Source organism: Gallus gallus, chromosome 4 (genome assembly GCF_016699485.2).
Source record: "Gallus gallus isolate bGalGal1 chromosome 4, bGalGal1.mat.broiler.GRCg7b, whole genome shotgun sequence".
Taxonomy (NCBI): Eukaryota; Metazoa; Chordata; class Aves; order Galliformes; family Phasianidae; genus Gallus; species Gallus gallus.
Window position 1 is genome coordinate 12,206,273 of NC_052535.1, and position 26,911 is coordinate 12,233,183.

Consider the following 26,911-nt stretch of genomic DNA (forward strand, 5'->3'; position numbering starts at 1 on the left):
GCGACATCCACGATAAATTATCGTTGATTCTATTTTGGGATGTCAGGGAGGCGATCATTTAAATACGTAGTTAAATTTGGTTAAACGCTATACAGATTCCACTATTTGTGTACTTCCTGTCTCTAATTTTGTTGCAGTGCGTTCATGGAAACCCTGTAAGTGACATGTGTCATTTTTCACTTCTAGTGTATTTTTAAGGGTTTTATTTAGGTTGTGGAATACTCTCTCTTGGGATCCTGTAGCAGATGACGTGGGAAGTACAGTGTGTATAAGAGAACATCGCTGCAGGCGAGCAACTCAAATAGAATGGAAACATCTTGGCCTCATAAAAAAGTGTGCTTTGGAAACTGAACCACCCCTTCCACAAAGGTCTTCCCACAAGGACAGAGCTGAAGCGAGGGGCAGCATGTGGAAACAGTCCTGCTCATGGGGTGCTTCTCGTGCAACGCAGTTCAGGGCTTCCCTGCTCACCACCATCACTGTTTAACAGCACTCCATTTATAGGGAACCTGAAATATTAGTCGGGCTCCTTCCAGGTTTAACACAGAGAATTCTGTACGTCACTGGGACAACAAGCATTGCCACCCATCTGTGGGATGTTTTTTTCTGATTCGTGTTTGCTTTTGGTACGCAGTTTGTGAAGCATTACATGGCAGCTGGGCAGCATTCTTCACTCCTTTCCTGCTGGGCGTACAATAGATGCTGTTATCACAGTGCTGTGCTCTGAAAGGCTCCTTTCTGTGTTTGTGCTGCAAGAAGGACACGTGGTGAGAGCAGAGAATGATTGTTCGCTGCAGAGACAATGGCTGACTCCTTCATCACACTGGACAGCTCTGTAAAAGCCACACTTCGAATCACAGGGACATTAAGATGGAAAAGACCTCCAAGATCATCCAGTTCAGTTGTCCACCTACCACTGACACTGCCCACCAACCATGTCCCTGAGTATCACATCTCCACGGTTCTCGCGTATCTCCAGACACAGCGACTCCACCACCTCCCTCGGTGCCAGCACCTCACCACTCTTTCGGGGAAGAAATGTTTCCTAATATCCAGCCTGAACCAGACTATTCAGAGCCCCGCCACAGCGGGCGCGGTGCCTCCGGCTCGGCCTGCGATGCCTGCAGCGCGCCCGGCCCCCGCGGTGCGCCGGAACGAGAGGACCCGCAGTGCGCGGCGCAGCCCGGCCCCCTTTGGGCAGCGCACCGGAGGCGCCCGGCCCCATTTGGCGGCTGCGCCGCCCCGGCCCGGCTGGCGCTGTCAGTCGGGCGGCTGCGTCCCAACATGGCGGAGGCGGCGCTGGGGCCGGCGGCGGGGCGCGGAGCCGCGGCGGGCGGATGGACGTACTGATGACGGTCCGGAGACTCGCCTCCATCTGTACCATGGTGAGCGGCGCGGCGGGGCCGGCCGGCGGCCTGCGGGGGCTGTGGGAGCCCGTCCTGGCGGAGGCTGCGCGGGGAAGGGGCCCGAGGCCAGGTGCTCTGCGGAGCGAGGAGGCCCGGATCGCGGCCCGGTGTCGGGGAGTGCGTGCCGGGCAGGTGGGTGGCTGCGCTCCTGACGAGAGTAGCTGAGGGGAGTCGGTGTGAGCTCTTTCCGGCTGAGTTTGCAGTGTTTCTTGCACTAAGTAGCTCAGTTTAAGGTTATTGTACTGGTTAATGTGAGCGCTGTATCATTCTGCTGGAATGCACATAGCAGGGTATCATCCGTATTGCTGATGAAAGCCCAGCAAGAGGGAGACTCGTAATTGCATGATTATGCAGAATTTTTAATGATGTTTCATTGCTGCATAAGCAGAGGCCAGCGAGGGGTTCGTCTGGCAGCAGGCATGGCTGAGTCATAGCACAGAACCATCTCCTGTTGGTGATACACTGCCTGAACATATTGTTCTCAGCGTGGGGAGCTTAATCAGGGGGAGGTAAATCACTGTGAGTGGGGGTCAGTGGCTCAAATTCAGCACAGGACCGGGCTGAGGGCACACAGCTGTAGGATCTTTGCATTTTACAGTCCCACGTCTCTGTTGCTCCAGGCGGTCAAACTTGAGTTTAATATCTCATGTGATAGTGGCAGTGAAGCAGGTCCTGGGCTGCAGTGTCACAAAGGCTTTGGTGCAGCAGCTTGTAGAGAGTGACCTCAGAGCTCTGTAAAGGCCATAGGGATTCTCTCTTTCTTTTAGAATCATAGAATCAGTAAGGTTGGAAAAGACCACTAAGATCACCAAGTCCAGCTCAAGATCCCCACATACCCATTGACCATGTTCCTCAGTGCCACATCTCCATGGTTCCTGAATGTCTCCATGGATGGTGATGCTGACCCATGGCTTTGATTAAATTGAAAATGAACTGAACTGACTGCAGTGGTGCTGTGTAAAGCCCGGTGTTCAGGGAGCCACAGTAATACTTCACACAGGTGAAATTAAGGGTATGGGAGGTAGCTGGCTGGATCATGGCTTTGTGTGAAGCTCTGTCCCCCAGAAGCAGGCATTGACTCAGTGCCATGCAGTATTTGGGATGCATTCCTGGGATCAGCTGACTGAGCCTTAGGTTGAGATGATGAACATAAGGCAGTGCATTTCCTATGAGTGCAGAGCTAAACCTGGATATAATCATTCCAGAATTTGTGATTTGTTTTTAGAGACTTTGGCTATACATATTCATTTTTGTACCTCATCTCTCTTTCATTTTGGTTGGTATGCTAGATGAAAGCAAAGCAGATACTTGTAGCCTATCAAGGTCCATTTAGAAGTACTGTCTTTTTTCTTCTAAAGCAGGTGTTTAACATTTTAATCCTATTACAGCTTTGGGGAAGCAGCTTCTTCTGTTTTGCCTGCAGAAGTTATTGTTTCATTTCTCTACAGAAAGCCATGAGCAGAGCCACTGATGCTACATATTCTCCTCTCTCCTGCAGAAATCCGCTTCCAGCTTTTTGATTGAACCATTTCATCAAATGCTTCAAATGTTACCAGTGAAAGTGCTGTAGGTGCATGTACAGTTTGGTTGAACTTACTGGCCGTCTCACCATACCTTTTCTTCAGCTAGCACATGAAATATGAGGTTCTGGGTGCTATATTTTAAAAGAGAACCTCTTTATTTCCTTATACTTAAGTCAAAGTCCAGTAAGAAATGCTGTTTGCTGTTTGTTTTACTTGACAAAGTCCCTCTGGGAAACTGCTTCCTTCAGGATTATGCTAATATGTGCTGTTTGTACAGTACTTTACATGTGTTTAATAACATATGCAGCTTTTTCCAACAGTCCTACTCCTTGCCTACACTTCATTCTGCAGAGCTAAAGCATGGCTTTAGGACATTCACAGACCCCTTTGTTCTGCAGTCTCTCTTTAAAACTTAAATTGAATGCCTGAACTCATTACTATACAGTAATGTAGTTAGTTACAGCTTTAATTAGATCCCCCTCCCTAAAATAACTTCCAGGTTTTTGTAGTGTGGATCATCTCTCTGGTGCCTCCTGATTGTTGCATTTCTTGCATATGAGCGCAGTCCCTCTTTCAGCACTTGCATAACGTTTGGGTGGCAACTATGGCCTTGTGAAGATTGGAAAGCCATAGGAAAATACATGTTAATGTGAATATGGTTCATTGCTTGGTTAAGACGTGGACAACGTATGGCAAGACACATCCATAGCCAGGAGCTACCAACTGGAGCTCTAATTCTCTGCTGTGTCCCTTTGGCTTAGTATTGTTTCTTAGCACTTATCTTTATCATGGACACTAGGAGTTTTCATTGCCTTTTTGCAAGTGATTGCTAGATAAACTGGGAGAAAGCACTGTTGTGGCTTTTTTTTTTTTCCCTTACATTTTCACCTTTTGCTTCCTGAAAAATGCATAGCTCTTATTTCAGAGGTATATTTAAACTGGTGTATTTGTAGTCTTGTGGCATATGCGCAGTCATGGACAGATGCAAATCCTTTCCTGAATAAGAGAGGAAGGAGGGCTGACTTCCCATGCTCTGACTGTGTCACCTGGACTGGGATACGCTGCTGTGCCCCAGGGGCTGTGGCAGTCAGCACACAGCTGGGCTTTTGACTCAGGGCTCGGGTTGTTTTGTTGCATTGACAAAACCTTTTTTTTGACTGGTTAAGTAAGCCGGAACAGTAGCGTGAAGCAAAGCATGAGGCACGGATCTGATCTGTTCCTCCTTACCTCAGGCTTTTCACAAAATGAAACTGTTAACAAAAGTATTGGTGTTTCCTGGGAAGTTAATTAGGGATGCTTCCCCTCAATTCACATCTAATTGTTTTCTGAACCAGTAAGACATGCCTGATGAGGAGCTTGAACCCTGTTTACAAATTGGTGGTAGTCCTATTCTGCTTCTCTGAATCAGGACAGCATGGATATGGTTATTAACTTCAGTGTTAGAGAAGAGACGACTGAATCACCTTAAGTTATGCATTTCCATTTGCCATCTGAATAACTTTATTATTCATCCCAAGCAGGGCTTTCATGTCACTGCTGTATAATGCTTGCTTACTGCAGTTTCACCTATATTTTTAGGAGTCTGTTGTAGCTTTGTCAGAGAAAAAGCATTTACGGCTGGGAAGGTATCACTAAGAAAGTGGAAAGAAGGGAGGATAAAAGCAGAGCTAGCAAAGCAGGCTTCTGATTCCAGCAGCGCTTCTTTATTGACTTGTTAAACAAATGCTCATATTTGCCCGTAGCGCTCAGCTTGAGAATGACCCGCTTTGTTTTAGGGAGGAAAAAAGGATGCATAACCTTTTGCAGAGCAGTTAGTAGGTCACTCCATGGAAGGTTTTCTGCTGGTGCTCCAGTTTAATGCTGTGTGCAGTGGGTAGTCATGGATGCGATATCTGGATCCTGGACTTGCAGCAGCAGCATGCAGGTGTAGGGCTGTGCCAGGTGGGCACACAGCCTGTGTCTAACAGCACACGTGGGTCGCATGCTGGTTTCCTTTAGGTGACCTGTAGGGTGTTGTGCAGCAATCCTGAGCTACCACATAGATGGGTTTTTCTGAAGTCTGGATGGCTGTTTTCATCTTAGATTGTTTATAAACTTAAAGATATCGTGCCTTCACTGTCCTTGGGAAAATGAGAGAATATACCTCTTGCATCACTGAGTACTGAGGAAACTATGGGCAGAGTATGGTTCCTTGAAGCTAGTTATTATAGTAGAGGATGTGTACTACAAGAGCTATTACAACTTGAAAAATGAGGTGTGACTATCCTGGAAACGATACTAAGATAGCAGACTGTCAGTAGATCAAGAAACTCTCTATAGAATCTTTCTTGTTCTGTTCTTTAACCAGAATTTGGAACAAATGCTTTTAAGACGTGGACTCTATCTATGTTTATGTTTACACCAGTTAATATCATGTGCATCCCTTCTTGTTAAAAAGTATCCAGTTTTCAGGGTTTGCTCTTAGAGGTGCCAGTTCAGGAGAATCCTAGACTTGTAGCCATAACAAAGGCTGTGCTGTAGATCATCATGTTTTGATTCTTGGGTTGTACTTTACCTCCTGAGCTTTTGCTAGAAATCTCCTCATGCAGCCTTTCACACACTGTGGTACATACATATGTGTTCAGATCGCATCTGGAAGCACATACACACCGATGGACCCTGCCCACTGCTGTACCTCTGTCCCTGTTTAACCTGTACAGCCTTCTATTAGCACTCACAACCTCACTTTTTATGGTCTGCTCTTACATATCTCACTGAGTCACCTGAGAGGAGCCCTGTGGAGCTCTTTGCAGGTGGGTGTGTGGCTGTGAGCACTGAGGTGAGCTCGGACACAGGGGCTAAGAAGGAGGAAATGAATTGGTTGCAGTGCCACATTACAAAGGTCAAGGCTCTAAGCTGTAGCTTCTCTACTTCTTACCCTCAATCCAGCATCCTTTCTTTATGCTCTTTTAGCTGGCACCTACTTTACCTGTTTAAATATAATGAGCATGAAATGACAGGATTTCGCAAGCGTGTGACTTGCTGCACCTTAGTAAGTAAGGCACAGATCCTGTGGACCTTGCAAGACCAGCTCCTGATTGAATAAACACGTACGTAAAACAATTCACAGAGCACTCTAATTTATTTTAAAACACTTTAATTAAAACTGGACATGAGGTTTGGAACACTTGGCAGTAGCAAATCTGTTCTGAAACGCAGCATTTTGTAGTTTCACGATGTTCTCCACAGCCCTGGCTGTAGCCAGCATGCTCAGTAAGCTTTGCCCCCTTCCTGCCCCCTCCAAAGCCTTTGCTGTGTGCACCGTGTGCAGGCTGAGAACACTCTGTAGTCTTTCAGAGTGGAGTTTGGGGAAGTGATGCTTACACCTGCTCCTTTCGAGATTAGCAAGTTTGCTGGTCCACGTACCTATGAGAGTTCAGATGTGTAACCTATGTTGCAGTGCCTTAATTACTTCATCTGAGCCAAATGATACTAATTGCAGTGGGAATAGGATGAAAGGTTTGTATAAAAAGCGTGTAATGTTGGAATTAATGTTTTTGCACTGAACTGAAAAAAGTAGTAAGAGATTTGTATTAGAAGAAAGGCTGTATCTTCTATAGGTCATATGGAGCTGTGCGTGGAGAGTGTTTTAAATCAGGTGATTTTCTCGGGCTCATTGAAAGTGATTAATCTTGTGAATCTCTTGTGCCTATCCACTTTATGGTTTTTTCCCCCTTGTTTTATAGCTCTGTTTGCCCAAGCAGCCGGTACAGCGCTGACCTGATTATTTTTGACAAGAGCTCTAAATACCAGCAAGGACATTGGCCCAGCACTGTGCTAATTTTGATGCTTTTCTCTACCAAAGCTGTGGCAGTGGAGGCTTCATGCTCAGGAGATGTGCCTGTCAGGATAGCACAGCACTGCTTTGGTAACCTGTACCATGACCTTCTGAGCTGCAGGAAGCAGGTACTTACAGGAGGAGGCATGAACATTGTTAGTTCAGAATCAGAAATTTGACCTGTAACACAGTTTGTTCTTCAGCAATAGTCCATGATAGTCCACAAATACCAGATTTGTGCACAGGATTTGACTGAATTTTAGTTAAAAAAAAAAAAAATCATAGTACTGAAAAGGAGAAAGCTGTAAGTTGAGGCACAAGCTGTGTGGGTGCTGGACACGTGGATTTCCTCCTCATGCTGACCACAGCTAATGTTCTGCACTGTGCTACTGTGTTTAATCACTCCCAGCTGTTGGGTGATGGCTGTGGAAGAGCTCCCAAGCTCCAGGCCTCCTTACCAGCTCTGCCTGACACCATTTGTGTTTGTGGCAGCAAAGGGATACAGGAGTCCATCAGGGTTCTTTCCCTTGCACGCTGCATTTGACTGGAAGTAAAACTTAAAGGCTTCTCTGCTGAACAAAAAGCAATTCACAGCTTCAAGTTGGAGGACTTGATAGATCTCTGGTCTGTTTTGTGGGGATATTCAGTTAAAACCGGAGCTGTGCTGTAGGATCTCTTTCATTTCTGATAACTTGCATAGCCAGCTATTTCAGGTAAGCGGTTTTGAAGCTGCTCTTTGCATATCTCTTTTTTGCTTTACCGAATTCACCAAAACCTTAGCCAGCTTTTTTTTGTGTTCTTTGGGTAAGCACGAGTTCTCCTCAATCCTATCTTCCCTGTACCTCCCGAGTATCTAATGCTGGTGTGATGTCTTCATTGAGCTGCTGTGAAAATTGAAGAACAACCTGAATGTTAACAACTCCCCACGCTGTGATCTTCAAACTTGGTTGGTGGGAATTCTTTGAAAGAACGTTCTTTGTCCGCTCTGCTGGGGATCACTGAACAGTGTTCTTGGAAGGCTCCCTATTTTATTTTCTTTTAAGATCCGATGTCCACAAAGTACTGCAGATACGAGAGTGAATGTTTATTGTCTTCATGCTATTGGGGTTTCTTGGCCATTGTTAGCGGCACTTACTGTTCTGAACTGTTAAAGTGCAATAGCTTTGGGGGCCAGGCAGCTTTCCCTTCTGCTGTTGGGCAGATAGTGCCAGAACTGTGCAAACCCACTGGGCTGAGCTTGCTCTGGATTCAGAGTCAGTTCTGCTGGTGGTGATGCAAACAGAACTGGGGACACTCAGAGAAGTGCAGCTGACCTTTGAGACATCATTGTAAGAAATGGTAATTTCCAGAAAACTACAAATCTGGATTACGCGTTGCCAACACTTCAGTTGTCGCTTCCACCACCAACATGGAAGTGTTCAATTCCCAGGTCTCTGTGAGTGTATGAACTTCAGTAAAGCACTGTTGCCACTTTAGTTGAGCTGGGGGGATGTTCTTCCGGTCAGATAGTTATCTGCTGTCCCAATTTGTGTTTTCCTGCTTACAGAGCTAGTGTGTACCTACAGCTTTATCATCCCTTCCTGAGCCGGAGTAGCGGAGCAGTTCCTTCCTCCAGAGAGTGTTTTGCTGGCCTCCTGCGTGTCTGGGGATGTAAATCAGGGGGTTTTATAGGATGCAGTTATTTGCCTTTTGCTAGCAATGAGAAGTCAATTCTAATCTCATACATTAAACTTTACGTTTAGCTGTATTCTGTTGTGCATTATTTGCTTAGCTTTTATATGCCAAGGAAATCTGATTGTTATCTGTTAGTCATTTCTTTCTTGACATTTTTATTGCTCCCACAGTGTCTATCATAGCTTGGCAAAGCAGTATTGATTTTTCTATGCTTTAAATGCTTTAAAGGCTGTAAGATGCAGAACAGTTTCTCTGTGGCTGCCAGATGAATTGCATCTCTCTCTTGATTCTTCAAATAACCAGATATGAAGTCTCGTGCTTCGGATGCTTACCCCTTTGGTTAGATTTCATTTCTAGATGAGAAATGAGTCTTTTATATTTCCAACATTATGAAGTGTGTATTGTTTCTTGTGAGCAGGTATTTGTGTCATCTGTAGCAGAAGTATTATCTAGATAGAAAAATATCCTAGCAAGGGTGGGAAAGTGTGTATAACACCTTTCAGTCTGAAAACAAAGCTGCTTATCTAACTTCCTTACAGCAGGACATGGCTCATCGACTCAAGTCACCAGTTGGTTCCCTTGCTATGTGGAAATACAATGGCAGAGACTGCAGGTTGTGAGCCACTGAACTTCGACAGCACTTCTGCTGCCTTACTCACAGCTGTGCCATGTGGCTCTGTCCTGAAACATGACCAAGCCCATTCACTTTGCCACCCTAAAGTGCTCTTTTCTCCATATTTGTTGCCTTGTTGAGCATAGTTCTCCTGGGAGTTCAATCCCATTCTGCATCACTCTAATAGCTATACCGATTGCACTGCAGTAATTTAATTATGTTATGATAGGCATGTGCACTTCTTAGAGCCTCTTCAGTGTGTTATATTATTTACCTTGTGAATTCTCCAGAATTCTTCGTGACTACTTTATCATTTCGATTCCCCACACAATTAGTTTGAGTCCTGTCTTGGTTTGCGTGATTTTGGTATGTAATGTAAAATGTTCCTTAACAGGAGAGATCAGAAACATTGCAATTGAATGCTTGGTTACCTTGGATTCTGTGGCTGATTAACTGAGGTATTTAACTATTAACAGTGGATAGCAAGTCTTAGGTTTTGTTTTACAGGTAGTTTGGGTTTTTTTTTGGAGGGAGATAGTGGAGGGAGAAAGAGGTAGGTGGGAGCAGGGAGTGGGTGGAGAGAAACAAACAAGAGGAGTTGCTTGATTTGGCATCGATGCCTCAAAATGTTTCTGTGTAATTGCTGCTTGCAAAGAGCCTTGCCTGTAAATCTATCAGCACCTGTCTTTTTGTATGTTTTTATGGTACTTGGATTGAGTCTTTCTTGTTTTTATTCTTCTTTATATGTATGTGTGTGTGTATAATTCCCTGTAAGTCTGATGCAGGAGATCTGACTACAGAGTTTCCATTCCTCCTCTCAAACTATATTGCTTCTTAGTTTCTTAGGTTTTTTTTTAACTTCTTAGTTCTGTCTGTATTGTCTTTAATGATCTCTACAGACTCTGCTTGCCTGATGCTTGTATTAATAGCAGAATATTAGTTGAATTGATTGAAATACCATTTAAAAATGTTACTAGCTTCAGGGATTGTTACTTTTCTGAGGAGTTTGTATTTAAGCTGTGGGACAAGATGCATGTGCAGTAGAATCTCTGTTTACTGGTTGCAGAAAGTTATGGGTGGTATTCAGAGCAGAAGTCAAGAATCCAGTGTGCTTGGATTGCTCCACTGGATGATGGTAACTCCTTAGCTGTACAATGCAGCACAAAGCAGTGGAGGGCTATTGGAAGATGTTCAAGAAACGTTAGAGGACAGCATGGAGTGCTATGAGGGAAGGCACCAAATCTCAAGTGGGAACTCAGCTGTACAGTAGTGGTGGACTAAAAACTTGGGGAAATGGGATGAGATCCATTAACTGCTTTGAATTTGAAATGGACAACTTAAAATTGAAACCAGAATGTTGGTGTGCTTTAGGTCCTGTTCTGTGTAACTAAGACCCTATATGGGTATGTCACGGTGTTTTTTGGTCCTGTATAAAATAACAAGTTCTGTCCTCATTATATTGATGGAGACTCAAGGATATATCTGGAAATGCCCTATAAGCTCCAACTTCCTTAACTGAAAGTGAGCCAATCCAAAGTGCTGCTGAGTGAGCAGAGTTTGAGGAATGTCTCATAAAATTCTTCCTTCCGTTCTTTTCTCCTAGTCGTGCTCCACCTGTCTGTCCACAGTGCTTCCCGGAAAAAATACTTAAAAGATAGTATTATTTCTAATGTAAACTGTAAGTTAATGCAGGCTTTATTTCAAAAAGAATGTTTGGGTAGTGATGCAAATAACCAACAGCACGCTTCACTTCAAAAGCTGCAACAACATTGAAAGATGTAACGAATTCCTTACCAGTGTTCAAAGCATATTGAGATACATTTAGCAAAGGGAATGTGGTGAAAAGTACCTTTCTGAGTTATTCAGGCACCCTAATCAGGACTTGCCCATAAGTAGGGCCACAGCAGAAGTCTCTGTGGTCACATAGCACCTGATGGCTGCAGAGATTACATAGGCATGATTTGCATACAGCTTCACAGTCGATATTACTACCATGGAAGTTAAGTTTTACACAGATTTCTTTCCCTATAGGTTCAATAAGGGAATTCTCTTTGTTTTGTCATGAAGGTGCAGTCCACATCCCCAGAAGAGATGGGTTTTTGCATGTAATTTGTAGCCTTCATGTTTCCTGTCATCTAGGTTTACGGTTCTGTGTGTGTGTGTTACAAGTTTCTTTATTTCTAACAGTGTATATACTTGACTAAATGTAAATTGTCTTTCTAGGTCACTGTGAATAATCCGAAATCTTAAACGAGAACAATTTTTCTGCTGTTCATTTTCAATTAGGATCAAATGCAAGAGTCCCTTCTGTTAGATGAGATACTGCTCTGCTGCAGTCCTGCCTGATGAAGTACAGTTTCTAAGTGGAAGTGTGGTGCCTTTTATTATAAATAAAAGACATCATGTTGATTTCGTTTTCAAGAACATGGGAAAGACAAGATGTTATTTCTTGATGGAACGAGCTCGTTTTCCTAGCTTCATTGCTCCTGTGGTTGTAGTAATGTTCTGTTGGATTTGGGGGGATTTTTTTCCCCCTCTAACATATTGTTTCTTTGCAGGGCGCCAATGCCTCAGCTTTGGAGAAAGAGATTGGTCCTGAACAGTTCCCTGTGAATGAGCATTACTTTGGCTTGGTCAATGTAAGTGTATATTCTATGCTTCAAATGCTGTTTTTTGGTTGTTTTTATTTATTTATTTATTAATTCATTGAATTTAAAAGGATTCTCTATTAGACATAAGGGGAGATTGCAGACGCTACATCTTGCAGCGTGATGTGTGCACTGTTGTTCAGTAAGGTACACACTTTGTCTTAATAAAAATATTATTTTTTTCTGTGCTTATAAATATTGATCAGTGAGAGAATTCTTCCTACTTGGCTACGTTTCTAACCATAAGACTTCAATATTTAACTGGAAAGGACACTCAATAGTAAAGTCTGCATGCTGTTTGTATTCTCTTCATGTAGAGAAGAGCTACCATATTGCAGTGATACACATTGTAGCTCCATATGGGATCCTTGAGGTTTTTAAATGAAAATGTTACTTTCTTTAAAACATCGTTCTGGTATGGTGTTCAGGGAAACTCTTCTAAGGAAGTAGTCAGAAGATGAATGATAATAACCCGGTCAATGATATTAGTAAATGTACAAATGCTCTTTTTTCTTTCTCTTTTTCTTGCCAGCCTTGTGTAATGAGTCCTTCTAAAAAGCTTTGGTTTTGTATCTGTCAGCTGGCATCCATCTGACTTGGTTAGGATACGTTAGACAGCAAGGATTGTCTACCTAAATTAACTGTGGAGATAATTGGTGTTGGTCTTCCTGGTACTTCCAGGGAAGAAAGGCAGCTGCTGTGCCTACGTGTAGGAAGTTCACAGGAGGTCATTCTGAGGCATCACACTTATGACATGAAAATATGGTGTTGGCAATTCCCACAAGAAACACAAGCATGCCTGTGTTTACTGTTCATATAGGTATGTCTCATTGAAAGCTGAAAGATGATCTGCCTTCAGACACACCAAGTAAGGTTATAAAGTGTAATTTGTTGCAGCTCATCAGAAACTCATTTAATTGACTTCTGTGTGGGCCTCTAGCAGTTTGTTCTCAGACAACAAGCCATCTAAGCACACTGAGTTATACTCCTTAAGTATGGTGTTAATGGCCATTCCAAAGCTTCTGAGGTTTGCACCATAATGAGAAAAATGGAAGGCATCTCCAATTGTAACATAAATAGCAGAGTGATGAATAGCGTGAGGAGGGAAAACAGCATTCTAAAAATAACCAGAGTTGTTATACCCACATTCATTCTCTGTTCACAAGGACAAAATATGACTAATACTGTTGTGCTTTATTTCTTGCAGCCAGTTTCTTGGGGAACATCGTTTTCATGCTGTTGTTCTGGAGAGCTTTTTCCTAAACTATTTATAGTTCTTTTATGGCTTGAAATTAAATGCAGCACTTTAACGAGTACAGTTTCATAACATCAACATCAGTACTAGTAAATATGTAGTTGCATTGCAAATAGCATCAGATGTTGAATTTACAGACAATGAGGGCTTAAAGAAAAAGACTTAAATAGGTTTCTCTTTGGATCAGTGAACAGATCCAGCTTGCCTGCGGTCAGGCAGATGCTTCCACCGCTGCAGTGTGTATGAGGAAAGGTCTGACTGCTGCTTCTGACACTGACAGCCCACTGAGATGCTTTCTGTGTAGTGGTGAACTGGAGTGCAAGAGGGGTGGAACAATCTCAGTTCTCCTTTTAAAAAGCTTATTGTCTTAAAATGAGCCTTCAATTTTTTTCTTTTGGCATCGAAGGTGTAAAATTATGTATGTTCATGTAACGTAGACTATAAATACAGTCAATTTTAAGAAAAAAAACGTATTTAAGTATGACAGAAAGATTTAAAAATTACTTTTGTACCTGCTTTTCCTTTGTATTTTAGGTCATCTTAGACTTTTTTCCGCACAAACTGTGTGTTTGATCTGTGCACATAACTGACTCCAGGAGTGGAAATGTTCAGTAGCCCACCGAGAGCTGCCACACCAACTTGGTTTGTGACTCTCTGTGGAAGACAGATGGTTACAGCCCTTTGTTTTTTTTTTTTAGCAAAATCATGGACGTGATTGGAAAGATATGACTACATCATTCTGAACACAGACCTATTTAAGTTAAAATCGTAACACTGCTGCATAATTCTGTTTATTTTTGGAAAGCTGTACCTAAAACAGAGAAGGACAGATCAATAATTGAGTTGTTCAGAAGTTTTCCAGCCCTCTAAATTGCTCAAAGGTGGAAGAATTTTGTTCTGACACTTCAGAAATCAGAATTTCTGAAATAAAATGCATCACATGGTCTTTTTGTGAAGTACTTGGCTTCAGTGAAACACCTAGAACACAAACGTGCAAAATAGATGGGTATTCAGATTGGATATTAGGAAGAATTTCTTCTTGGAAAGTGGTACTGCACTGGCTCAGGCTGCCTGGAGAGTTGGGGGGAGTCACTGTCCCTGGAGGTGATCAAGAAAAGGGTCAAAGTGGCACTGAGGGATGTGGTTAGTGGGCATGTGGGGATGGGCTGTTGGTTGGACTTGGTCATCTGAGTAGTCTTTTCCAACCTTAATGACTCTATGAAGGAAGATAAGTGCTTCCACGCTGTGTTGTTATGTAAAAGTGGTAGCAAACAAAGCAGGATGAAATACTATTTGCAGGGAGGTTTTTAAAACCCAAAGCATACCATTCAGTGAGTTTTTCACCACATAGCTTTGACTACTGCAAAGCATTAGCACCTTACTGTCAGGAATCTTTAAAGCTGCTTGGGTAGAATTTTCTCTCTGTAACTTTTCCATGTAGTTTAATTCTAATACTTTTTTCTCTATGTGGGCAGCATCAAAGCAATACTGTATAATGACTTAACTTCATGCACTTTAACAGTCCTGAAATTTCAGTAGCTGTGTGCTTTGTGAACTTCTTGACTTAAGGTGTGTCATGACCTCCCAGTTTTTTAAGATAGATAATTTGTAGTTTCTTCTGTCTGTTTTATTTTCTGGGATTACTGTAGGCCAGTTTATTACTGCTTCCAGATGAAGTATCCAGGTAAAGTATTTAATAAGGCTTTTGGTAGCTCTCGTGCCTGTTTTGTATTGTATGCAGATTTAATTTTGTTTTTGTTTGGTTCTTTTAGGTCGCTTACTAACCTGAATTAGAATCATAGAATGCTTTGAGTTGAAAGGGAGCTTTAAAGGCCATCAGTCCAACTTCCCTGCAATGGACAGGGATACCCACAGCTCCATCAGGTGCTCAGAGCTCAGTGCAGCCTGAACCTTGAGTGTCTTCAGGGACAGGACACCACCACCTCTCTGGGCAACCTGTGCCAGTGCCTCACCACCCTCACTGTTTGAACGACTTTTTCCTTATGTCCAGTCTAAATCTCCCCTCTTTAAGTTTGAAACCATTTCCTCTTGGCTTATCGCAACAGACCCTGCTGAAGAGTCTGTCCCCTTCTTTCCTGTAGATCCCCTTTAGATACTGAAAGGAGATACTGAATTAGGGTCTATCCTAATTCACATTTGTTCAGATTGTATATTTGTTTTCCTTGTGTCAATGAGAGTTTTAACTGCTGTTCTGTGTTGTTTGCATATGGTATAAATTAATGTTAATATATGTATAATGATGGAACCTTGTAAGCAGGATGAATTAAAGCTGTTAATTTTCTGTTTTGCTCAGCAAGCTTGTGATCATTCTGGTACATTAATTACACCAAATTCTGGTGAATAGTAGTGATCGTATTTGTTCCGTAGTCGACTTTGTATGCTCATTTTGTTTATCCAAATACTTTCCTCTTGAGCTGCAGAATCTCCCTGCCAGAATATCTGGAGACTGGCAAACATAAAATGTTTGCTTTGCTTTTATGAAGAGACAGCATTGTAAAATATAGTTGCACAATAAATTGCAAAGCAATAACTCAAAAAATGCTGTATCTCTTCTAGATTGTATGCGTCTATCTCAGTGGTTGGAGCATTTCTCCTTGTTAAGCAATGTGGAACGCTGCCTCTGGAAGTCGTTATCACTGTCCTCCTTTCTCTAAAGTGACACAGCCTTACAGCCTTCAGATATGGCAGATGTAAACCAGCTGCTCTTTGGATTTGCCTGCATCGTGTACTTCTCGTAATAGCTTATTGTAAACAGGAAATACTTAACATATACCTTGCTAACTACCTCTGAACAGTAATCTGTGTGTGTGTGTGTGACACAGGCAAATTGAAAATAGGGATGCATTGAGCTTTAGTTACTGTTGCGCAGTTCAGATGCAGTGATGCTGTCTCATCCTTTCTCCATTTGCTTTGTCCCTCTGTTCTACTATATCGCTGGTGCCTCTTCACATCAGTGACAGAGGAATCTCCCCCATCCAGGGGAGCATGACAGCATGTTGTCTCTGCAAGTGTTAATTTTGCAGTGAGCTCACAATTGGCTTTTTTTCTGTGCCTTCTTTCTGCAAAAAAATTTCTGTGCTTAGTATCGCTGTGACTGTTGTCTTCATTTTATTGCAACTTCCAATTGTAATAAAAGGATGAGTCTTCCAGACGGTGTCCATTCGTATTTCCCCAATAAATGAGCTCTGACAGACAACTTTTCCATTTTCAGTATGTGACATTCCTGTTGAGCAACCATTTTCTTTTATTACCTTTTAACAGACCTAATATGAAACTGTTTGTTTTCCTTTTGTTCTGTTTTAACCAGTTCGGCAATACCTGCTACTGCAACTCAGTCTTGCAGGCACTTTATTTTTGTCGTCCATTTCGGGAAAAAGTTCTGGCATACAAAGTGCAGCCTCGAAAGAAGGAAAGCCTCCTGACATGCCTCTCTGATCTCTTCAACAGTATTGCTACCCAAAAGAAGAAGGTGGGAGTCATCCCACCCAAGAAATTTATTTCCCGATTGAGGAAAGAAAATGGTAAATGAATACATGAAGCCTTTATGTAGATGGAAGCATTGAATAGCTAAGTGTATAAAAATGTAAACGCAGTTTCTCTTTTAAGTGAGTCCAAGCTGTCAGGTCCTAGCAGATTTCTGGAACGCTCTTGAACTTCAGTTTGTGGTATGAATTTCACCACCTCTGTAACACGGGAAGAGAGATTATATCAGAATTAGCTCTGTCATAAAAGGATTAACCTACATATCTTTGTTTCTGTACTTGCATAGACCAAGTGCAGAGGGTGTATACGAGTCTCAGTGCTCCAGTGGTGTACCTGATGGTGTCATGCTCTGTAGAAGCCTGCCACAAGTCAGTGGTTGCTAGAATTTGTCCCATCTGAACACACCTCACAGAGTTGGTCAGCCAGTCTGTAGGAGCTCTCAGCTTGCTTTCTTACATTTGTGGTAGGACAAATTTGTTACAAGGAGAACTACTGATTATTTCCCAGTTCCAGTTTGTGAGGGAAGGTTCTGTATGTTGATTTATCATCTCTGCTTGAGCTTGAAAAGATAAAATCATAAAGGATTTTTGCCCCTTAATGCTGGAGTTAATGAACTAACGGCCCAAGGCAGCCCATCAGTATTTCTTTATTTTCTTCCCCATAGGAAAGCAAAACAACAACACAACAAACAAACTTGGCTTTCATCTGTTCTAAGAAACACCCAAACTAAGTTTCTTTCATGTTATTTTTCAGCTTCCTGTCAGTTTCTTGCAACCTGAGGAATAGGTGAGGGTAACCTAACATCCATTGCTAGGACAACAAAGTGCTTTAAAGTTCCTTAAAACTTTAAAAAGTGTCACCTAAAATAATTAGTGGGATCATATAGCAAGATAGAGAAGGTTGGAGGGTACACAGTGATTTCTAAAAGCATAGGAGTTTAATATTATGAAGTATCTGTATTGTTTTTCATTCTCCATGTTCTCTTCCTTTTCAGAATTGTTTGATAATTACATGCAGCAGGATGCACATGAATTCCTAAACTACCTACTTAACACTATTGCTGACTTGCTACAAGAAGAGAAAAAGCAGGAGAAGCAGAATGGCAAACTCCAGAATGGCAGCATTGAAAGTGAAGAAGGAGACAAGACTGATCTGACGTGGGTCCATGAAATCTTCCAAGGAACACTAACCAATGAAACCAGATGTCTTAACTGTGAGGCTGTACGTTTAAAACAAAACCAAATCTCTTATATTTTTCACAAGTTCTGGATCATTTTCCCTAATACTAAGCACGCTTTTTCATTTATTAGGGTAGATGAAATTGCACTCTCTCTATTAAAATATGGAACATAGCCTATTTTATGCTGTATCACCTCTATGTTCAAACCAATACTCGTTAAGGTATGTTTCTCAGAAAAAGCGTAGTGTTTTTTCTACTCTTCCTCCCTGTTTCCATCAAGGCAGTCTGTACCTGGCTGATATGAGCTGCTTTTTTGTCTTCGTGTTATTTCTTGTGTCAGTGATTGATAGTTTATGTTGTGTTTTTACATGAGAATTGCTCGCTGTTCATTTAACTCTGGGATTAACTGAGTGTAATGGTTATGCTTCATGGTGCTGGTCCATAGCCGTTCTATTTGAGAGTAAAAGAAGTGCCAGGAAGTCTAGAGTTAGAAGAACCTCACCACCTTTGGAGCAGGAATTGCTCCAAAGTGCTTAGCAATGTGCTGTATCTGATTTAGTATTTTGAAACAATGAAAACTCAAGTGGGGAGAGAAAAGAAAAAGAGAAGCAATTAAATCTGAAATGACTTTTCTTGGCATTTTAAATCTAAGATTACGTCTAGGTAGTGAATAGAAGCTCTGAATGGCATAAATATGATTTTTCTCATGAATTTTGAAGTGAAATGTGCTCGTGCCACAGATAGAAGGATGGTTTTCCTAACCGCTAACCCTTCTTGGGATTTAATTGAAAATCCAGCTGACAGTTTCTGCATTTCCTATAAGTATTTACTGTTATACTCTGAAATGCTGAAGAAAGCTTTATCTCAGTACAAAGAGTGGAGTATATGGTTAAAGCTTCCCCAGCTATTCAGTTTTAATTTACTTCAAGAAAGAGCCTGAGTATGTGTGTGTGCATATATTTTCTCAAGTCAAAGTAGTCTGTTTGCATTGAGGACACAACATCATTCTGGAAATGGTTAAAAGAAGTCTGCAAGATCCTGAACTGCTATTAAATGTTTCTCTTTTTTTCAAGGTTAGTAGCAAAGATGAGGACTTTCTGGATCTATCGGTTGATGTGGAACAAAATACATCAATTACACACTGTCTGAGGTAAATGAATGGAAACAAGTAGCCTCCTTTTGGTCAGAGGGAAAAGCGTGGCATAATGATGTGCAGCAGCTGAAGGCTTTCAGTTTATGGTATTGCATCTTCATCACTGGAGCTGCTTGTTTCTTAGTAGCTATTAGTAGTAAAGGAGTATATGGATGTCTTAGTGGTGTGTAAGATTGGGTTTCACTTTCTTTTATGGGGATTTTAATTTGTTATGTAATATAGTGAGATTTTACAAAACTAAATGTGGTATGTTTGGATTCATAGAATGTTTTCATTTAATATTGTTAATGTATTTTAGTTGCCTGGTCCTACTGTTTCAGGTGTACTTTTTGCTGATAGAAATTTCTTCCATGTAGTTGACTGCCAAATCCATGGCTTATCAGCTGCTAGGATACAGCAAGTTGTGTATAGCAGCTGGCTTTTTAATAGCTGATAAGGGGTGTATAATTACTAGGAGCTGAAAGATAACCCACTTTTTCTAGTCAGTGGCTAACGGCCATAGGCTTGGACGTTTGATGTCTGCCACCAAATGTAACACAGAGTGGCTGTTTCTGGAATCAGAACACAATCACCTTATTGATGTTTATAACCTGTCTCGTTTGAGTCCTGCCTGGAAAGTTAGTGCCTGGGAGCATCCTTTCCAGACCTTAGCAGCTGAGCATTGGGACAAATACACCTAAACTCTGTTTGGGAGATATGACTGATGTGAATAAGAAGAATTTTGTCCTTTGATTTGTGCTTTGTTTTTCCATATTATTAGTAGTAATGTTTAACTGCTTGCTCTGACTGAATATCCCTGCCTATCTGATTTTTCTTTCACTTTTATTTTCAGAGGGTTTAGTAATACTGAAACTCTGTGCAGTGAATATAAGTACTATTGTGAGCAGTGCCGCAGTAAACAGGAAGCACAGAAGAGGTAAGGCTAAAATATTCAGGCTCATGTAAATGTTCTCTTAAAATGGGAGGCTGTTAGAAAATACTCCCTGTGAAACTGAAAAAAAAGAAAATGTAAGATTGTTTAACTGTGTTTGGTGGGGAAAGGAAAAGGGAAAAGTGGAGAGATCTGGTAACTTTGTGGCAGCCTTATCAGAGAGAAATGAACAGATTAATTCTGTGTTCCTCCCAGAAGAGCTTATATCTGGTGTTTCCAGACATTTGTGTTTTCCCCAGTTAGCATTAATCAGCTCAAAGCCACTGAAAGCTATCCAGTCTGCCTCCACTATGAATACTGTGTGCAAAAATTTTTTTGCACTTCATGCTTGGTAGCAGCCAGAGCACCCAGATGGATTTATTCCATCCATTTCTTCTCACTGATGCACTGAAAAAACGATATTTTCAGCACTGACAGTTGTCCTGCATTCAGATGTCAGTTGTGTAGTTAATCTTTTGGAGGAAATGTTGCCTGTTCTCACGAGAATATATATGAAAGAAGGAGCGTTTTTAAAATCTTCATCAACATTTTAGATGTATTTTAAGAGACTTTTTGTTACTGAAACTTGCTTAGAATAAAGCTTTATTTTAGATGATCTGCTAATACCTTGTTCTTTGTTTAACTTATTTCTGTGGTTCAGAATGAGAGTGAAAAAGTTGCCCATGATTCTAGCTCTGCACTTAAAAAGGTTCAAATACATGGACCAGCTGCATCGATACACCAAACTCTCCTACCGTGTTGTCTTTCCCTTGGAGCTCCGGCTTTTTAACACGTCAGGAGATGCTACAAATCCTGACAGAATGTATGACCTTGTGGCTGTAGTTGTTCACTGTGGCAGGTATGTCATTTTTGGTGCCTTCTGAACTTCAAATGCGTTGTCTTGACATTTAAAGTGAGTCTGTCATCCATACGCCATTTTATAATGGGATTGAAGCATGTGAAGGTAGTTGTCCGAAAGTATGTATGTATTTACTAAGGATGATTTGTTGGTCATCTTTTTCTTTTTTTTCCTACTGTTTTAAATTTTACTTTCAGAACATGTGCTCTAAACCTTGCTTATTAAGCAGCTCTCAGATATGCTGGCAATTCAGACAAACCATTTCTGTGAGCTTTAGCAAAGTAAGGGCAACAACAAGAACCTGCCAGCTTTCCAGGGGAGCTAAAGTGAAAAGACAAATGCTGCAGAACACTTACTAACATGGCAGTAATTTACAGATCTCATGTTGCTATTTGCAGGGCTGGAAGGTATGTGTTCTTTGGTAGCTGGTGCCACCATGTGGAATCAACAGTGTACTGCTGATTTATTTTTTTTTTTCTTTCTAATTTGCTCCATTCATTTTTTATTGTTGTAGGGTTTTCCTCCTTTTGTTGTAGGGTTTTCCTCCTTTTGTTGTAGGGTTTTCCTCCTTTTAAAAACAGAATTTAAAAAAGTAATCAATTTTAGGAAAAAAACACAGTCATAGAACTGAATAAATAAATGATTGCCTCCTGAAAGTGTGAGTTTTACTGTAATAAGTTACTACAGCACACAAATGTTTAAAACATCTTTGTGAGGGGTAAAACAGTACAGATTTAGTATAATGAAACTATAATTCTAGGGGATTTATGTTGTGGTGGAATTGTGCTTTTTTTTAAAATATATTTTATGATCTCTTCCTATTTCTAATAGCCATTTATTTATACTGCTACAACATATTTAGATGGATAAGTGAATTTGCTTTTTATCAAACCTCTTGTCTTATGTTGGACTTTTAAGGTGTTCCATAACTCCTTGAGTTTGAATTCTCACTAGGAGTTTACGGAAGGCTTAGGATAAAATATAGTTTTGAAATATTGGAATTTTCACCACTTGTTTTAAATATTTGGCCTCTGTGATTTGATTTTCATTTAATCACTCTAAACAGAAGTTTATTTCTGTGACAAGTATTGCATTGAAGGTAAATCAACAGTTTTGGAAGGAGTAGAGAAGCACTTCCTTTTGGCTAAAGCCAAAACTGCTTTCTGTAGATCCTAAGCAAAAAGTAAAGTTGGAAGAAAAATATATATTTTTTTTTGTCTGCTGTGTCCCTGAATTGTTCTCTCAGAGTTTGAGTTTAGGGTAACCTCAGATTCTTATCCCAAACTGACAGGTTTTTAGGACAGTGCCTTTACTCTGTAGATGCTTCTCCCTTTGATTTAGGTCATTTTGTTGTCCCATCCCTTCAAGGTACGCGTTCAGGATATAGGAAATAGAATTGGGCTGGGTGGGAAGCTGCCCTGGAAAGCTCTGAATAGTAGTTGCAGGAAGCCCATCTGCAATCAGCCAGCTGCTAAGCCACGCTAGGAACCCAGAAACACCTGTGTAAATTAAACATTTCAGACAAAGGCTTATAAACATTTTTTTGAGTGGTCAGAATACCCAGTGGTGGTGAATGTGACAAAACAGTGATCAAAATAACTGCCTTTTGGTTTTCTTTAAACATATCAATGGCTATCTGAAATATTTACAAAATTGTGTATTTCAAATAAACTTTATTTGAGAGGTGGCAAAGATGGAAATTTTAATTCAAGCAACTTGGCAAGATGTAGGAATTAGTGTTATGGGCAGTATTAGACAACGCCAAAAGCTGGGAAATCCAACTCTGGCTGTAATAGCTAGGGTCATGTGTGGAAACAGCAAACCTGCCTTCATAGGCATAGTGATAAGTGTTTGATCCTTCTCTTTTATTCTTCTGGCAGTGGTCCAAATCGTGGCCATTATATCACCATTGTGAAGAGCCATGGCTTTTGGTTGCTGTTTGATGATGACATTGTAGAGGTAGGTATGCTTTTATATACTGAAAACAAGTGCAGACAACATCATTCTTCAGCTCTGTGAAGGGCCTGTTTTTATGTCTGGGACTAGCTTTTGTACCTGTGAAATGATGTCTGCAAAACCAGTGCACAGAGTAGTTCTGAACTCTTCAGAAGTAAACTTTAGTGGTCTTGACCTTAACTGCTCGTATTTTGGGTTCTTATTCATTGCTAACTTGTTTTCTGATAGTTGCATTTAATTGCAGTATTTAATTACTGTCATCTTTCTTTTCTGTAGACATTTTCCCCCAACAAACATAAGTGTAGAAAGCATAAAAAAAATAATTCTGGGGAGGCTGAAGTAAGGTCTGAGATGTTTGAACTACTGATGATAATATTCCAAGTCTGATCAAGCAAATTATTTTTTTATTAACATACCTGTTAAATATTCACATATCCATATGTTTCACCTAATATTAATTCAATATTGAATAGTAGACGTACCGCCATAGAACTGCTTTGTGTAAAGACAGAAGTGTATGGTTTGCTTCTAAGATCTCAGGGTTGAGGTGTGACGTTCAGTCTTTGAACAGGTACAGCAAGATCCTTGTTTGTGTTGAAGTGATGATGCTGATGCAGTGAATTCCCCACTTGTACTTTTTTTTTCTTTAGGTAGCTTCGAGCATCAGGGATGACTTAACTTCCTGGTGATTTGTAAAGCTTTTATGACTGAATAATTGTCTCTGTCATATTAGTTTGTTCTGTGGGTCATTTTATTCTGTCGTGGCAGAAGTACGTAACTGTCAGCTCATTTAGAAAATAATGTTCACTTTATTATTTTTAAATGCAAATATTCACTGTCTTTTTCATCCAGGAGATAAACTTGACATTTTAAAAGCAATGTAGATTAACTACCTAGTTATTTTATATTTGTTTTCTATTAGTCACTTCTACGTTGTATTTTAGCTATTAGGTCAAATCAGAATTTCTGTTATCCACAAACATCATTGGCACTTCCAGTTCCAATAGACGTGCCAAACAGAGCTTTTAAGTGTATGCTGTCTGTTACTGGATAATAAGTTGGAGGAGCTGTCACAAGCTGGAATGTAGTTCTTTCTCCTGGAAAGATTTTTTTGTGTGTGTGTTTTTCATGGTTGATTTCTCATGATCTTGATTAGGATTAGGAACGTGGCCCTGTAGCCCTCCACGTATCCCAGCTGCAGAGCTGGGAGTTTGATTCCTGCTCCTGCTGGAAGGCTGTCCCTGGCTGCAGTTTGCATGAAAAATTGCACGTGAGTTTTACATGCAAGCTGTTGGAGGTCGTTGAAGCTTCCCATTGAGCAGTGCTGCTCCTTGACCTGCTTTGAAGAGTGTAGCACGGGCATTCCTATTGGGTTTGTCTCTCTCCGCTATCCATCGTGGCTGCTCCTACCTTCTAGAAGTGCAGTAAAGGTGAAGCTTACCTTTCAGCTCCCTGTGTGTACGAAGCACCACCACCTTTTTTTTATAAAAGCTTTCTATAGAAGACACCTAAATTTACAGAGATTTAGCAACCAAGAAGAATGAGGTGGTGCAGACTGATGCTACAAGCTTCTGGAAGAAATAGCTGCAGTTTTGCTCATCTGTTCTTGTTCTCCCCAATTAGTCATGAGCTCATGAGAATTAGTTTCTTACTAGGGCTGTAGGCTATTCACTGAAAATACAAAGTAAAGCTGGAACTGCTTTTGTCAATTCCATCTGTTGCCCAAAGAGATTTAAATATGTGCTCCAAGCTTGACCAAGTGCTGTTTTCGAGTTGCTTGTGATTGTCCTTAGAGTGGCACCGTAGAAATGCATTATGCTGTATGACGTTACAATGATTGTCTTCAGAAATGGAGTGGCAAAATGCCCCCAATGCTTGAATCCCCAAAACATGAATCCTGGAGGGGGTTTCTGTTTTCAGAGCTCCCCACGGGAGCCTCCTACTCTTCAGAGACTCTTGAAACATGAAAGCAGATTTTTCTAAGCTTTGGAGACTTAACATTTTTAGTGAGAACTGGCTACGTAACGAGACGGGTATTAGTCAGCAGGCACCAGAAGATGAAGCCAGGGTTCTTCATACCTGTGTACAAATATTGCATCTGAAAGAGAAGGCAGGAGAAAGAGCCTTTTCCCCTTTAATCTGATTTAGATGATTTGTTGCATTTCTGATAAGTGATAGGAATTAATAGCTCTGAAGTATCAGTTGGAAGTAGTTTGTTCTTATTACCCACCAAATGTCATAAGCGGTGAAGTCACACTTATTTATCTGTTTGGGTTTGGTTGGAAGGCCAATTCAATTCAATTGGAGACAGATGAGAATCACAGATACTACAGCATATGTGGAAGGAACGGCATGAAATCCAGGAGGCAAGTCAGCCCAAATGAAATTCTGCTCCAAACAAAATGAATTGAGGAGCCTGAGTAAATGATCTCTGACTGGTTTGGTACATTGTCATTAGAGCAACTAAGTGATACATCACAGTGATGATATTTGTTTGAAACAGAGGGAAAAGCGTCCATTCATGAGTTCTCCAAAATCAGAAAAGGGCAAGAATGATTGTACATCTTCTCCTAAATATTTGTTCAGAGACTTGCATGATTCAGTTGAATGCTGTGAATGGTATGCAAGAAAGATTTGGACTGAGGATAAGTGTCTGGAAATGAGTGTCTGGAAATGAGCAAAGACTGTTCAAGCTCAGTTAATGGGGAAAAAGATGTCTTAAAGCCAGGTGAGGCTACAGAGCTCCAAAAGTGGTTGTGAAACCATCAACCAGTTGTTGTAAAACTGCAACGGGGTAAAACCTTGTGGTCCCCGACATACGTGACCAACTAAGGATGGGAAGAATAAGGTTTATATGATCCTCTTTAATTTCCACTGCTTTCTTTGAATAGTGGAATTATAAAAAGAAGTAGCTTTTGTCGTGATAAGACTAAAAATACCTGTGGGATGAATTAGTCCGTGTAAGTCGTTGGAGTTGCATTTAGAAGGAGTAGTAGTAGAAATAGATTTGATTGCATGACAAGCTAGTTGGGACTTAAAATAAGGCATGTTTGAGCTGTCAGCTAAATATATCACAAGGACTGAAAAAATGTTCTTTTGCTTTTTTTTCTTTTTTTTAATTAAAATGTATCTAGCAGTTTGCAGTAGGTATTATGCTAATAAATTGTGTGAAAATGCAAAAGTCCTGTGCTGGATTTCAGCTTCTCTGAAATCCTCAAATAGAGGAGATAAAACATCTTTTTTTCTTCTTTCTTTTTTTTTTTTTCCCCAACAGATATTTTTGTTTAACAAAACTATTCAAGGGAGAATTTTCTGCTGCTCAGTCTTGCAGTTGATCTATCCTCTGGAAACTTACTGCATTTTTCTCATGTGCAGTGCTTCAGAGAGGCTGGGAAAAGGATGGCCTAAACTTGTGGGTTTTTGGCAGTGCCATGTAAAGAAACTAATGCTTTTGTGTTTGCTGGTGATACAAAAGTCTGTTCAGTGAGCAGTGTTGTAGCATGCTGCCAAATGGATTGTGGAGCTCAGGATGCACCTTGGTGCAGTCATGGTGTGGTCCCTTTCTCTTAAGTAAGCGCAGGTTGGTCTCTGCTGCTCCCTTTTGTGATCAAAGCAGACATGTTCAACCCAGACACACTCTTGTATTCTGTATACTTCTCTGCTTCCCCAGTTTTAGTCCTCAAGGAATAAAGCTGGTTTCTTTATTTGTTGGTTGGTTTTCTTTTGATTCGTTTCTTTAAATATTTAGACTGTTCTCACCTTGCCTTCCACAAGTTCAGGCTACTGCAGCTTCTCATCTTTGAATATGAAGTCCTAAAGCACTAAAACACAGTGGAGTGCTGAGCAACCCATGTTGTTGGGAGTGTTTTATTTCAGTGCTTCAGTCTGTGCACTTGTTCTCCACTGACTGCAGAACCAAGTTTGGTAATACGAAGCCAGTCATTCTCAGGAGCTGATTCAAGACAGTAGAAATTGCATCTTTGAAAGCCCTTTAAAATGACCCCTCAGGCCTTTTAAGTATTTCACAACTTTATTTAGGTGCAGGCTGTTGAATTCTATGAACATGGCAAATCAGTTGTTTCTCCTAAAGCACAAGTCTTGCGGTAACACTGCAGCAGGCTTTGTAACAGCAAACCCTAAGGAAGGAAAGCTTTTCTAAGACTGACCAGAAAGTAGACATGATCCACAGGCTTCGTGGTATAGTCAACCAGCAGCACTTGCAGGACTTCTGCACGTAAGAGTCACAAGAACTTTGAAATTGCTATTGCAATTGCTTTAGCAGAGTGTTAAGTCTGCTCAAGAAGGGCCTTATGTACTCCCAGCTGCACAATGACTTTCTTTGCTGTTCAGTGAATTCTTTTCTTCATTTACATTACGAGTCTATGGTGAGGAAGGGTAACTCCAGCCTAAGCG

At 41.0% G+C, this 26,911-nt stretch overlaps 1 protein-coding gene across 6 annotated transcripts in view; it reads left to right on the forward strand.

Moving 5' to 3' along the window:
* The window catches only part of USP12-like (ubiquitin specific peptidase 12-like), a 73,695-nt gene that overhangs the window by 44,115 nt on the left and 2,669 nt on the right, over nucleotides 1–26,911 (forward strand). The window contains exons 12-19 of one of the 6 annotated variants that reach the window (XM_046940033.1): nucleotides 11,592–11,672; nucleotides 13,471–13,578; nucleotides 16,265–16,478; nucleotides 17,435–17,661; nucleotides 18,694–18,770; nucleotides 19,606–19,689; nucleotides 20,345–20,542; nucleotides 22,423–22,501. In XM_046940033.1, coding sequence (XP_046795989.1) covers nucleotides 17,452–17,661; nucleotides 18,694–18,770; nucleotides 19,606–19,689; nucleotides 20,345–20,542; nucleotides 22,423–22,501 — 648 coding nt within the window. In that variant the 5' untranslated portion in view covers nucleotides 11,592–11,672; nucleotides 13,471–13,578; nucleotides 16,265–16,478; nucleotides 17,435–17,451. Of the gene's footprint in view, nucleotides 1–1,244; nucleotides 1,386–11,591; nucleotides 11,673–13,470; nucleotides 13,579–16,264; nucleotides 16,479–17,434; nucleotides 17,662–18,693; nucleotides 18,771–19,605; nucleotides 19,690–20,344; nucleotides 20,543–22,422; nucleotides 22,502–26,911 lie in introns of those variants that run through there. The other 5 variants (NM_001307997.4, XM_015278291.4, XM_046940032.1 and 2 more) reach the window with 5 other exon arrangements.